The sequence below is a fragment of the Barbatula barbatula genome (genome assembly GCF_947034865.1).
Source record: "Barbatula barbatula genome assembly, chromosome: 2".
NCBI classification, from domain to species: domain Eukaryota; kingdom Metazoa; phylum Chordata; class Actinopteri; order Cypriniformes; family Nemacheilidae; genus Barbatula; species Barbatula barbatula.
In genome coordinates, this window is record NC_136767.1 from 28,369,970 (window position 1) to 28,383,151 (window position 13,182).

General features: G+C 39.7%; 1 protein-coding gene across 6 annotated transcripts in view; it reads right to left on the bottom strand.

Moving 5' to 3' along the window:
- Nucleotides 1-3,577: 3,577 nt before the first annotated feature.
- The window catches only part of tspoap1 (TSPO associated protein 1), a 63,530-nt gene continuing 53,925 nt past the window's right edge, over nucleotides 3,578-13,182 (bottom strand). For 2 of the 6 annotated variants that reach the window (XM_079448295.1, XM_079448294.1), the window contains 8 exons: nucleotides 11,560-11,659; nucleotides 10,966-11,096; nucleotides 10,620-10,788; nucleotides 9,351-9,404; nucleotides 8,300-8,403; nucleotides 8,132-8,203; nucleotides 7,944-8,063; nucleotides 3,578-6,203 (listed from right to left, as the gene is read on the bottom strand). In XM_079448295.1, the coding sequence (XP_079304421.1) occupies nucleotides 5,982-6,203; nucleotides 7,944-8,063; nucleotides 8,132-8,203; nucleotides 8,300-8,403; nucleotides 9,351-9,404; nucleotides 10,620-10,788; nucleotides 10,966-11,096; nucleotides 11,560-11,659 (972 nt within the window). In that variant the 3' untranslated portion in view covers nucleotides 3,578-5,981. Of the gene's footprint in view, nucleotides 6,204-7,762; nucleotides 7,798-7,943; nucleotides 8,064-8,131; nucleotides 8,204-8,299; nucleotides 8,404-9,350; nucleotides 9,405-10,499; nucleotides 10,540-10,619; nucleotides 10,789-10,965; nucleotides 11,097-11,559; nucleotides 11,660-13,182 lie in introns of those variants that run through there. The other 4 variants (XM_079448297.1, XM_079448298.1, XM_079448296.1 and 1 more) reach the window with 4 other exon arrangements.

Consider the following 13,182-nt stretch of genomic DNA (forward strand, 5'->3'; position numbering starts at 1 on the left):
ACACAAACTGAAAATGCGTATGTGGAACCTATGACCTTTGTGCTGCTACCACAATACTTTACCACCTGTGATACAGAAACCCAATATTTATTTGTGCTCATTTCAAACTTCTTTGTGTAACTCTTAACAAAAAAGAACATTTGTTTTTGTCTTTGAGGCACAAAGGTCCTCGACCTGGCGGCGGGAAAGTGTGTCATAGTGAAACTAAACAAGACGAGAGTCAACGACAGAACACATCTCTCGCAAACCACACCTTTTTCCATGCTGCTTTTTATAATTGTTCAAAACCCATGTGGTTCTGACCTCAAACACACACGCACACACACACACACACTTGAAAAGCCCCGTCTCCTCACACTATTGGCCTCGCCGGGTTGGGTTGTCATGGTTGCAAACAGAATCTAAACGTTGTGCTGACTGACAGTGTGAGGTGGGGAATTGAAACCCACCCGCCGTTCCTTGTATTAAAATTAACACTTCGAACACATACGGCCCCAAACTCTTAGTTTGGCCTGTTTACATATACGGATGTCCTGTTGAGATAAAACGGTCGAGTGAGTCTGAATCGTATTCAGGTGTCTGGTGGAGATGTTTGCTGACAAAAATCACTAAGAAAGGTCACATCACTCTCCACGACTTGAGAAATCATAATAATGTTGAATGAGTTGGTAACCGTCGGTATACTAGCGTTGGTTTGAGACATGAATTTATAGACTGGGACAGAACACGGCTTGAAATAATGGCTTTAGTGTTTTTTGAATTGTTTGCCGTTCATCTACGTCACGTGTGAAGTCACCTCATGCGTCTCTTCCTGTTCTCTCCATCCAGTTTTGAAGGCCTGGAACGGTGAAGCGATGGTGAATAATACAGTTCATGTCAATAACATCACAGATGGCTGGGGTCAGTTATAAATCTCACGTCACACTTCCCTTTCATGCAAGAGAAAAGCATTCTTTGTTGATTGAACAAATAATAAATGCCACAGTGAATATGTTTGTAACCAAACTTGCAGTAGCAGCTCTATTTTATTGCATGCACAGAGACTCTTCTTTGCAGGTGTTGCAGGCGTGCACGCAGGAAATAACACGCTCGAGTAGCACTATGGCTTCTTCCTGTGCCTGATCTGATCATATCTGCACCGTTTTCTTCAATTACTCACAGAAGAAAACTAAATTCTATTTCCATTATATGACTGTTTGACATAAACGAAATGCATTCATTTAGATTCTGTGCGGCCTCTTGAACACATTCATATGTGAAGTTTCTCACACATACACACACCCAAAGGTCCACTGGTCATATATCACTTCCCTCTGAAGGGCATTTCAGAGATACACTTTGGCATTTCTTCCTGTGTTGCAACTGTTAAGCAAGAAGAAACAGAGAGGAGAAAGAGAGATCTCAGGAGAACATAAACGCATTAAAACACGTAACACCACGAAGGATAATAAGACCGTGTGCAGGCGGAGACAAACTATTAGTAGCAGAAGACGGCTGCTTGGCTTTATGATAACACAAACGCTGACGGTGTTCAACAGTTTGGTTTAGGTTCCATAAACAGTTGTGTTGTGCAAGTGTCATGTTTGACACAAAGAGGTTCTTTAGGTTGAAGACATTCCTCTTTCTTATGCAGAACACGAACAATACGTTAGTAACCAGACAACATTAAACCTCAATTGTATGAACACAAAACCACAGAGCATCACAAAATATCTTCATTTGAGTTCCACAGAGGAAAAAAAGTGAGATTTTATACGATATGAGGGTGAATAAATGATGACAGGACTTTTATATTCTTTAAGATCGCTACAGAACCAGCAGACCAGGTGACTCACTGACCCCCAAAATGAAACCTTTACAGTCCCTTTTTGAACACGTTTGAAGCATTTAGTATTTATTCGTATAGATCTGCATTAACATGAATGACCCGAGCCATTGTGACACACCATGCCACAAAGAAATGGCCAAAATGGCACCTGTAGCACAATGCTGCATTTGACAAACAGCACAGCAGCGGTCACTGCATGCGAGAGGACACATGAAGCGTATCAGCAGGCGTGTGGACATTTACATGCGCTTAAAGCAGCAAGAGCAGTGAGAAAAGCGTGAGGCCGTGACTGTTATACCTCTTCCTGTGTGGTCAGAGTCACGTGATTGACAAGAAGCTTAAATAAGAGAACTTCTCCAGCTTAGGCCCATTTCATCTTGGGCTGAGGAGGAAGACACCAAAGACCCCGCTGAGACCACGTCTACGGAGACATGGCGACAATAAATGCAATGATGGGCTTGACTGACAGAGGTATGTATGAAACTGAGGGTTTCCATTTCTAATACTAAAGAATTACGTTTGAAGTTGTGCAGTCAGTAGACATTCATTTTTGTTCGTGTCATTTTTATTTCTTCAGTCATGTCAAAATCTGTGCGATTTCTGCATGTTTTGCATTAAAATTTGCATTTCGATTTTCATTCTCACTTTGTGGAAGGGAAATGGTTTTGTTGGATTTTCACATATAAAATGAAATAACTCGAAATCTAATGTTTTTAAAGATATACGCAGTGTATAGACTATTTGAATTCCTGTTTCATTTTTACAAGACATGAAAACATGTCAAACGTGTCTTTAAGTGTTACGTGTAAAAGAACCTGCTAATGTTCATTCGAAATTCTACTTTCTTTCTGTCATTATATTTTGTGTCCGGTTGCGTCTACAAACATACAACAACAACAAGCAATACAAAAGGTTAAATAGAACATGACAGCAAAGGTTTGTCTCTTTTGGATGAAAAGCTTACTCATGCAGATCAAAATGGCTGCCGCATTGAGCAACGCAGCCGGTTTCGAAGACGAATGACGCATTTTCCCATATTCTTCCATTTTCACACCAAACACCTTTTTGCTAACGTTCATTTGCTTCCTGTACGAAACAACTTATCATACAATTTAACACAAAGTTTGATGCTTTAGATTTGTTGTATGTTTGTACCTATAATTCCCAAGTTGACAATTATAATTCAATGAAGAATGAAGTGTTTTAAAGGTTTGCAGTAATGTTTAATACTCCTAATACTTGTATTTGAATGGAGATGTTAGCCGTGTGTAATGTAAGTACAGAGTTTGGGTGGGGTTCACACAGCAGAAGTGCAACTGTGTGCGTTTGTGTGAAGTTGACTTTCAGATCTCCAGAGATCTACGAGAAGACCTGCGGAGGAGACGTCAGCGTTTGGATGTACAGTGCAGTCATCCATAAAGTAGAAAGCACTACTAAACCGCTCGCCACCGTGTAGTGTTTCCTACTTTATGGATGAGTGCACTGTTTGCTGCTGGGAGAACGTCGTGAGACGAAGACTTCACGCAGGAATAGAGAAAAGAGGAACTCGCTTTGTTTCATAAAGCGGTCCAGATCTCAGAGTGTGTTCATTCAAGTCCACGTGAGATGACTGTACGCTTACAGAAACCAAAGCGGGCTTCCTCTCAACTTGTTGTTCAAATGCTTGAAAGTTTCAATAAAACGAATTAAAAAAAGATAAAGAATGTTTTTCCTTCGAGTCAATCAATCACAACAAAAACTCTTCTTTTTATGTGAAAATAAATTTTATTTCTGTAAAAAGTCCATATTGCCACAAGTCTTCAAGTTAAACTTTCCAAGAGCGCAGATTGCTCATGTCACCAATCTAAAATCATGATTCCGACATGCAAACACAAACCAATCACAAAGACTTATTCAGCAAAAGAAGCATTATATACATGTTTGACTTTCAAAAAACGGTTACAAAAATGTACAAAAATGTCCAGTCGACCTTCTGCCAAAGATCACAGACACATAAATAGAGTTTCTTTCTCGCCATAAGTAAACGGTACACCTCAGAATCACAAAAATACATCAAACTCAACGCTGCCCACCATAAACAGAAAAACCGACAGCTCTCACGCCGCAGAGGTGGCCGCCTCCGTATTTCCCACAATACCGGAGGCTCAAAAACATTTATGAGAAAAGAACGTGCATCTAAAGTCCTACAACTACACATAGTTACAATAAATAAGGCAGAATATAGATGGAGGGCCACCGTGCATGCAGTCGACACAAATCTGTACACCAAGACTGATAAAGTCCTGTAAGGCTAGTTTTTTATCACGGCCTGGGACCTGCTTGCTGAAATAGCGATAAAGCGTTCAAATCTGCAGTTTAGCCGTGGCAGGGATTACAGCGTGTTATTCAGATTATAGTGCAGCTAGGAGGACATCCCTACTAGAGGCGTAAACACTTTAACCAACAGAAATATTCATTTAGATATAATCAAAACAAGCGTATAAGTTCATTGCTCTGTGTCTTTTCTCTTGGAAAAACAAAGTACGACTGTTGAGAAGAGTTGAAAGCTTGGCCTACTTCCTCTCCGTGATGTTTCTAACTTTAGCTCCGCCCTCTAAGCGTCTGGCGTTCGCCGATTGGTCTCTAGTCTTTGACATGCGGAGCACCTAAAGGTTTTGGCAATCTTCTGGTTTGGACGGTCTAGATCAGCCAGGACCTGCTTAAGACGCAAAACCGATAGGCAGTAACACCTGAGTAATGAGATTCAACGTAAGCCCTGTAAAACCACACAAACAGAAACACATTTACGCAAACAAACATTAGAACGTATGCAGCAAACAAAACGTTTACTGCGGATACTATTGCAATAAAGTTCTGACGGAACACGTGATGAAGAGGGTTTTTCTAAAGAAACTTTAACTTGCTACGGAGAAACTTGAGTTCCACGTCTTTGTGTTTGAGAAAAGGCAAAGCTGAAGTAAAATCCAGCTGGAGATGCAGTTGAGTTCTGTAGAAACCATGAAGCATCCAGACACACCTGAACCTTCATATGACACACGTGCACTTTCAGAGCAACAGATCAAAAGTTTGAAGTTCAGAATGAGGATTCTGCATGCAAATGATGCGACAAAAAGTGTTTCAATTTGAATCATCACGGAGGAGGAACGGAGCGAATGTGGGTCAAACGCTGCCATAGTATTATAGTTTACAATGCTGATAAATATGTGTTTTTAACTTCAAGCAAATTACATTTTGAAAAATGAATTATTGCAAACAAAAAATAAAATTCAACCGAACATCTCTACATCCCTATAAACAAAACTAAACTTATCAGGAGGTGTCAAATCTTTTTTTTTAAAGCAGAAATATCAGAAAATATCAACTGCAAGTGCCACGCAACCGAACATACCAGAAGCTTTCGGCCTCCTGATCATTCACATATGTCGTCGAGTAAAAATGAATCGATGCCGAAAGATGGAGTTTTAACCTCAAAAGTGTTTTGATAAAAACAGCAGATTAGTATTTGCGGTGGTGACACCACATCCTGCAGCTTTTACCAGGAAAAACACACACTTTTGCAGTTTTGGACCCACTTATAGTGCAAAAATGTTGTCACTCATTCACATTTTTAGGTCATATCCATTACTTTGTCTTCTCTTAAGTGTGCTTGCGATTGCTGTGAATACTAGCTGAAGAAGTCGAATAAAATATATGAACATGCTTTGCTGTTATTGACGTTCGCATGACTTTGCATTATTGTAACACCAAAGATTATTAATATCTCAGTTCCTTTTTACAAGCGCTATTATTAAAATGAGCGTTTTCTTACTAGTGTGAAGCCTTTTAACAGACATGAGCCTAAGTCACAGCTTTAAATAGGTTAAATAAAGAACTTTTCAGAAGAATCACGCACACGCACACACACACGATTGCTGCTGATTCTCTGCCCAGTCATTACGACGAAAGCAAGAGATCTCTAAACATACAAGTAAACAAACACAAACGTCCGTCGCTTAATTTCACAGAGCCCGGGTCGAAATAATTTGGGCACGAGTTGCAGAAGCATAGAGGCCCTCTGTGGACCCCCTCTTCACACAAGTGCACAAGCACGCACACACTCTCAAATATGAAAATGTGCAATTTGCAAATCCCTTCAGGTCACAGCCCGCTGCTTTTATTCCTTCTTGCTGGAGCCGAGCTTTCGGAAGAGCTGCCGGCCTTTGGAGAAGAACCCCTTCTTTTTCTTCTCCGGCTGAGAGCTCTCGGGGAGCGTGGGGGTCACGGGCGGAGAAGTCGTGCTCTGGTCCGGTTTTGGCTCTGATGGGACCGGGGGAGCAGGGTCAGGATGAGAGGAGCTCGCAGGATCAGGCGTTTCTGAGGGCTCTGTCTGGCTCACCTGTGAGAACATCACACAGCGATGGTGAAATGATAGTGGAGCGTTGCAATAAAGTCTCCGGATATACACCATCAAAGTTTGTGATTCTTATAAACGTTTTGGATTGTAGTTTTATGATTAAATGCTTAAATGAATAATGTTGTGATCCTTTACTCCCTTCTAGTCATTTCAACCCTAACCAAGAACCAAAAAATAAGTTTGTTTTGTGTGTACAATGTGTGCATATGGTGACCCACTTTGCCGAATTAAATAATGGATTCGATTTTAGTTTGTTTTTCCCCAAAAATTGTTCACATGCTATCAGGACTTTTGGAGTTATGTAACAACACTTTTTTGTCCTTTCGAAGCTTAAAGAGTTGGTCACATCCACTCCAATTATGAACACAAAACAACACTTAAAAAAGGACAATGGCTTTGGCTCCAAAGAACAAAGTTTAATTTTTTGGGCGACATAAGGGTGAATAAACAATCATTTTTATGTACATTATAATTTATGTGTAAACTAGCCCTTTAAAATTACTTTTGCAGACAAATGTAAATTGTTTAAGTATTGACGGTTCACATAAAAGTGATCATCGAGTCAGCAGGTTTTGAGAAACATCAGGAAAAGAAAATGACAAAACATTTTGCAACGGTGGAGAAATCAAGCGTGAATCCAACAGTAGATCGGGTGACGATCCCTTGCTGGATAAGTCACTAAAACATCGTAAACTGTGTGGCCTTGAAACTGTTTATAGGTTGTGGCATAAGCGTTTAAAAATAAAAGTATTGACAAATAATGAAATGCATTATTTTACATTAGTACATTATAAAACTTTCATGATTCGACCGTTTTTTGATCCTCCACTTTTCTCTTTTTGAGAAGATCTTTAAAGTGTGCATCCTTTGTAGCCTACGATAAGTCCGCGTCCGATGCTCAAAATTGAAAGAGACAGTTAACCTTAAGCTTGTTTTGTGTCATATATCATTTGATCTATTCCTTCATTATCTTCTAGTTAAAATTGACTAAATAACCAATTATTTTGTTCGAGCTAAATAAAAATTAAAAATATAATTTATTCAATTCTGTTATTATATCAGTTTTAAGCTACCTTTAAGTGGTGTCCCACATTGTCCCATGCAAACGTATTTCCTGTCCCACATTTGGTATGTTGGGTGGCGGTCACCCTACATACTAGACTGCGTCCTATTTAAGTTGCCTTCCTTTGCTCGACTGCTGAATCGTCCCCACCTCCATCCCCATCTCCTCCATATCTGCCTGTATCTGTCGAATCATTTGAATTGAATCCTGTTACGCATCATGAACTGTTCTGGTTCCCCAGGTGGGGGGACATGTATTGCTCCCCTCCCGCTCTGTCTTTGCAAGGCTGCAATGGACCGGCGAATAGTTTGCCCAGAACAGTTTCATTCCGCCGACCTTAAATATCACTATTGTTTAAATATTTGACGACAGTGGTCGTGACGGAAGTGCGAATTTTGACCGAAAATCTGAATGAGGAAAGATTTGAGGTACTTAGGAGAGGAGACGCTACAGAGGGTCAGATTTATGAAACACTTACTGTCACTGTTCAAAATGAACTGCTCTCTTTTGCCTCTGAACATCATGCAAGACAAATTAAATAAACACACAGAGAGAGAGAGAAACAGTACACATAAGACAACATGCAAAAACAAAACAGCACATTATGAAGAGACTGATGAAAGAAACGCTCATGCAACGCATAACATGAAAAATCGCACCTGTGAATCCCTGCGGCTCTCTGCCGCCGTGTGTTCAGACGTCACGGCTTCCTCTTCTGTCTCTGGAAAAGCCTGCAGGAAGTTGGACGGCACGAGACCTTTCTGTCCGTTCAGATCCCCCTGAAACGTCACAAACACCCATCATGCACTGCTGCAGCCAATCGTACAGTAATGAGAAAGAAACTCACGTAATAGAAGCCATCATCGTCCATATCACCAAACACATAGATGATGTCGCCCGTGCTGAAGGTCAGCTCAGCCTGGAGTGATTGACAGACAGTATAACATCAAGCACAGTGTTGTGTTCATCAATGTCTCTATGGATAAAAGGAATGATACGGTGTAATGTGTGTCACCTCTACATCTGCGTTAGGTGAGCTCTCTCTCGGGTCATAATCAAAGATGGCCACCATCCTGCGAGGTCGCGAGCTTCCTGTCAGACTGCCGGAGTGACTCGGATCTGAGGGGCAAACAACGCATCACTGAGCATCATGGAAAATGAAGCTTCAGGGAAGGACCCCCAAAATATTTAGGACGAACTACTGTTGCGGTATATATCCCAAAACAGATTTTATATAAAAACAAACAAACTGAAAACAAGTTTATTAAATGAAGATGTAACTCATAACTCAAGAAAAATATGAAAGAGCCCACATGAACAAATACTACGGTGTACCATAGTACATTTAACAGTAAACTGTAGTAAATTATAGTATACCTACTATTTTGTAAAAAACTGTAGTAAACATGATAGTATTTACTATAGTAAGGTTAAAATTGGGAAAGTTTGTTACTATTTACTATAGTCTGCAACTGCTTCATGTTATGTGGACCAAATTGATCTTCCTGTAGACCTCTGCAAAGAATCATTAACTGTCGAGTAGTTTCAATTGAATACAAGTACTATACAAAATAAATGATATAAATTAATACGAATATAAATTAGGAATAAAATAAATGGTTAAATTATAAACAAGCACAGACCAAAAGTTAACTTCGGGCCAGTCATGTGCGTTCGATGAAACCCGTCTATAGTACATACTAAATTATGCCACAGATGTTTTTCATACTACTTACTATACTACAATTTACCACAGTTTACTAGAGTAAATACAATAGTTTACTATATTTTTTCACGTGGGGGAAAAAATGACATGCATGTCACAAAGTGAAGCAAAACAAATCATCAAACAAACAAGTCGCAAACGAAACTGTCAAACGAAAAGCTGAAAGACAATCAATGGTTAGAGAAGGAGGAGGGCATCTCCATGGCAACAGCATGCAGCGCTGCATGAGTACATGGGCACATGAACATGCGGTTAAACTGTCAGAGAAACACGGTTACGGAGTTAAAGGCTGAAAAAGAAAACGAGATGAAGTGATGAAAGACAGCAGAGCCAATCCAACCTTGACTGGACGAGTCGATGACAGACGTGTTCTCCCACACCGCTGCTGACTCCACTGTAAAGGGACAGAGGTGAGGGGAGGAGCGTAGGGTTAGACACAATCTGATTGGCTGCCCTAACCTTGATTGACACAAGGGCTTACGGGAAAAAACCAAACCAAAATGGATAAAAGCGAGTTGAAAAATGAATCAATGAATGAAAGATCATCCATCAGCACACACACACACACACACACACACTCACAGCGAGATTCTCAGTAAACCAAAGGGGATGTTATGTATTTATAATTGTTTATGATTTTTTTATGATATGACATCTGTTTATCTGCCAAAACGTGAACTGCATTTGTAATTTTAACCAAGTTTAAAAAGAATTTGAGGGTTTAGCTATTTTATTTCCTTTTTTTAGTTGTATGTTAAATATTTAATGTCATCTTTCATATGTCTTCTGTAAAACAGGTGTGACGATGAACATCTAATGATCCCCTTTGGTCAGAGCGCGAGATGCAGAAAAGCTGATGTCAAGTTTGAAAAGCAAACTTTCTCCTGGGAAAGATGGAGGAACGCTGACACACACCTTTCTTGGAGCGTCTAGGTTTCGGCGGTGGGACGGGGCGGCGTGGAGGCTGAGCATGTAAGTGGGCGTCTTTATGAAATTTAAACCGGAAACGAGGAAACAAAAGTAGCAGACGACAATGAATGAGAAGCCAAAATAAAACTCAAACTCTAGAAAGAAAGAAATGCAGCTGAAAAGAAAGAGAATAAGCGTTAGCAGCGAGACACCACAGCGAGAGGAAAGTGTTGAACCGTCAGAGCTGCAAAGCCTTCTGGGAGATGAGCTATCTGCTTTTTTTTAGAAACTTTCCTTTGGAACCGCTGTGTGCTCCAACAATGACCACAAAAACCACAACATCACCACGACAGCGGCAGAATTTTGGCATCGTTAAAGTGCAGCATGTTGGCGATTGCGTGTGACAAAACTCTTGGGTGAAATGGAATATTGATGGACATATCAGATCACAACAGGAACATACAGCACTTTTAGATTTTGGAGTATAAATATCTGAAAAAACGATATAATTTAGATGCAGGTATTAGTAATATGACCTAAAAAATGAATAGTGAGATGCCTACCTCGACACACACAAGTGAAGCCTAATAATGTTGTCTAGATAAAAAGAATACTAATATCTGGAACAAAACGAATATTGTATTCAGTTTCATTCTCAGATGTGACTGTAGGAGTGATGTGTATGCAATGAAAACCACACCTATCTTCTCCAGAGACGTCTCTGTCGTGAGGAAACCCTGCAGCAGGAGCTGATCTCTGGTCTCTTCATCCTCAACCTGGATCTCTGAAACCATATTGCACGGCACGTAACCATGACGACCGCCCGCCTCACCCCGATAGAACCCATCTGCATCTTTGTCCCCATAAACCTGCGGAGATCAAACAACAATGACAAACTGAAAAAATATAGGAATAGAGTATTTGTTAGTTCTGGATGATATAAAATGTGTATAGTTTAGATGATTCAATTAGCATAGCAAACACATGTATTTATGGCAATTATTTGTTATTGCATTGGTTCTAACTACCATCTCACGTTTTAATACCTTGATAATCTGCCCTTCTTTGAAGGGAAGCTCTTCTTCCGCAGCATCAGGATTGGGTGACATGGTCGAAGGGTCATATGGGAAGAGTGCAACAAACATCCTCACCTCATTTTCTTCAGCCGCTCGAAGTTCTGCAGCACAAACACATAGAAGGTTTATTTCAAGTGACCAACAGATGTGTCATTTAAAAGATTACACATTACTGGCACAAATAATCAGTTTTATAGTAGGATGGTAGGATGAAATGTGAGAAATGTTTTGCATTTTATGGATGATTCCACGGTATGTCATGTCCTGTCTGGCTAATATGATTGGCTGGGAAATATCCAACACGGGTGTGTCATTCATTTATCAATTCGAACTCATCCAAGTGGATCTTGAACCTGCTTGTTGTGCATCATCTGAAGAGACACACACACACACAGAGACATAGATAGAGAGAGTGATAGATAGAGATAATTAGATAGATGGATAGAGAGAGAGAGAGAGAGAGAGAGTGAGAGAGTTTTGGTAAGTGAGAGATAGTGTGATTGAGCGAGCGAGCGAGCGAGCGAGAGAGAGAGAGAGAGAGAGAGAGAGAGAGAGGGATCTCACCTCTGGCCAGTCTAATTTCGGAGCGTGTTGATTTAGGAATAACATCACATGGACCGCACCACACTGCACCTGTCAGGGATGCTTCTCTACCTCCAATCTCCTGATACAAGACAAACACCCAGTTAAAGACTGATAGAAGAGAATCCCTCGACACCTTCACAAATAAATATAGACATCACACACACAAATACAGGGGGCTCCCGACTAAAACAATATCTGTCAGACAACTTGCTCCCAAAATAACACATTTAAGGCTAAAACAGCTTTGGTCACCAAATTACAAAATCAAAATGGATCATATCAAAGAATTAAGCAAAAACCACATGAAGTCAGCAATAGTTGACCATTAGCCCATGTTTGTTAGCTATGCAGCTAAAATCTCTACAAAAGTGTACACTTACAAGAAAAAAAACTTTTCCCTCCACTAACCAACTTATATTTTGTGATATTAAATAAAAAGGCAACTTTCAAGAAAACCGAGCCACACAGACCATCAATGTCCTGTTTCAATGTGAAACGCATCAACATAATAAAATAAATGTAAGACATGAAGGTCTGATGTATGCCTAATATTTTGTTACTTTCTTTAAAAAAGAATATGTGAACATTTCAGTCCCAGAGCCCTGCAAACTCGTACAAACAAACACACACACATACACAATATTTCTTGAGAAACATCTGATCTGTGATCAGCAATGAAAGCAGTTAGGGATGTTGGTAGTAGGGCCGCATAACGATTTGTGGCGACTAATAACGGTGTTTGCTTGAATAATATATGGTCGGGGTACTTTGTATAATAATTATGTATATTTACATTTACATTTAGTCATTTAGCAGAAGCTTTTATCCAAAGCGACTTACAAAGAATTCAGGGAGTAATAAGCGAGCAATAGTACAATAGAGCAAATCAATACAAACACATGCATTTATAATTTTAAGAAGATTTTTGTATATATATATATATAATATTAACTATCTATAAATATAAAAATTAACATGCACATGTAAATGAAGATTTCGGTTTCAAAATGAGATACTGTTCAGAAATCATGTTTTGTTTTTGTTGTGTTTTATCATGCAAGTGTTTTTTGAGTTATTATGGGTTCAATCAAAATAAACCGACTGCAGTTTGATTGAAATTTATTGGAAAACCTTGAATCTCATTTTGGAACCAAACTCTTTATATATTATGTAAACAAAAACTTTTATTCTGCAAACGATTAGTCGCGAAAAATGGTTATGCAGCTCTAGCTGGTAGCGATAACACAAAGGCAGTTCTTGGATGTCTCTAAGCAGGTGAAACACACGTCTATTACACTACATAACATTAGTGTTGTCCGGTTTAGCAGCAATCTCTGGACAATCTGAACTCAACATACAAGGCCAGAAGAATTTGTCTTTTCTGTCCAGATACAGAGGCGTACATAAAGCCACAATACACAACTACAATCTCGATACAGCGCTGTTCTAACTGAATATCTGTACAAATACTGTACACAGCACATGACCAAAAGCAAAATCACTAGAGGGTTTAGGGAACACAGATGCTTGGACTTAAACCTTTTGCAAAAGTGAAAATAGAGCTTGTGTGCCCATATTGCAGTTACTATATCAGACACATGC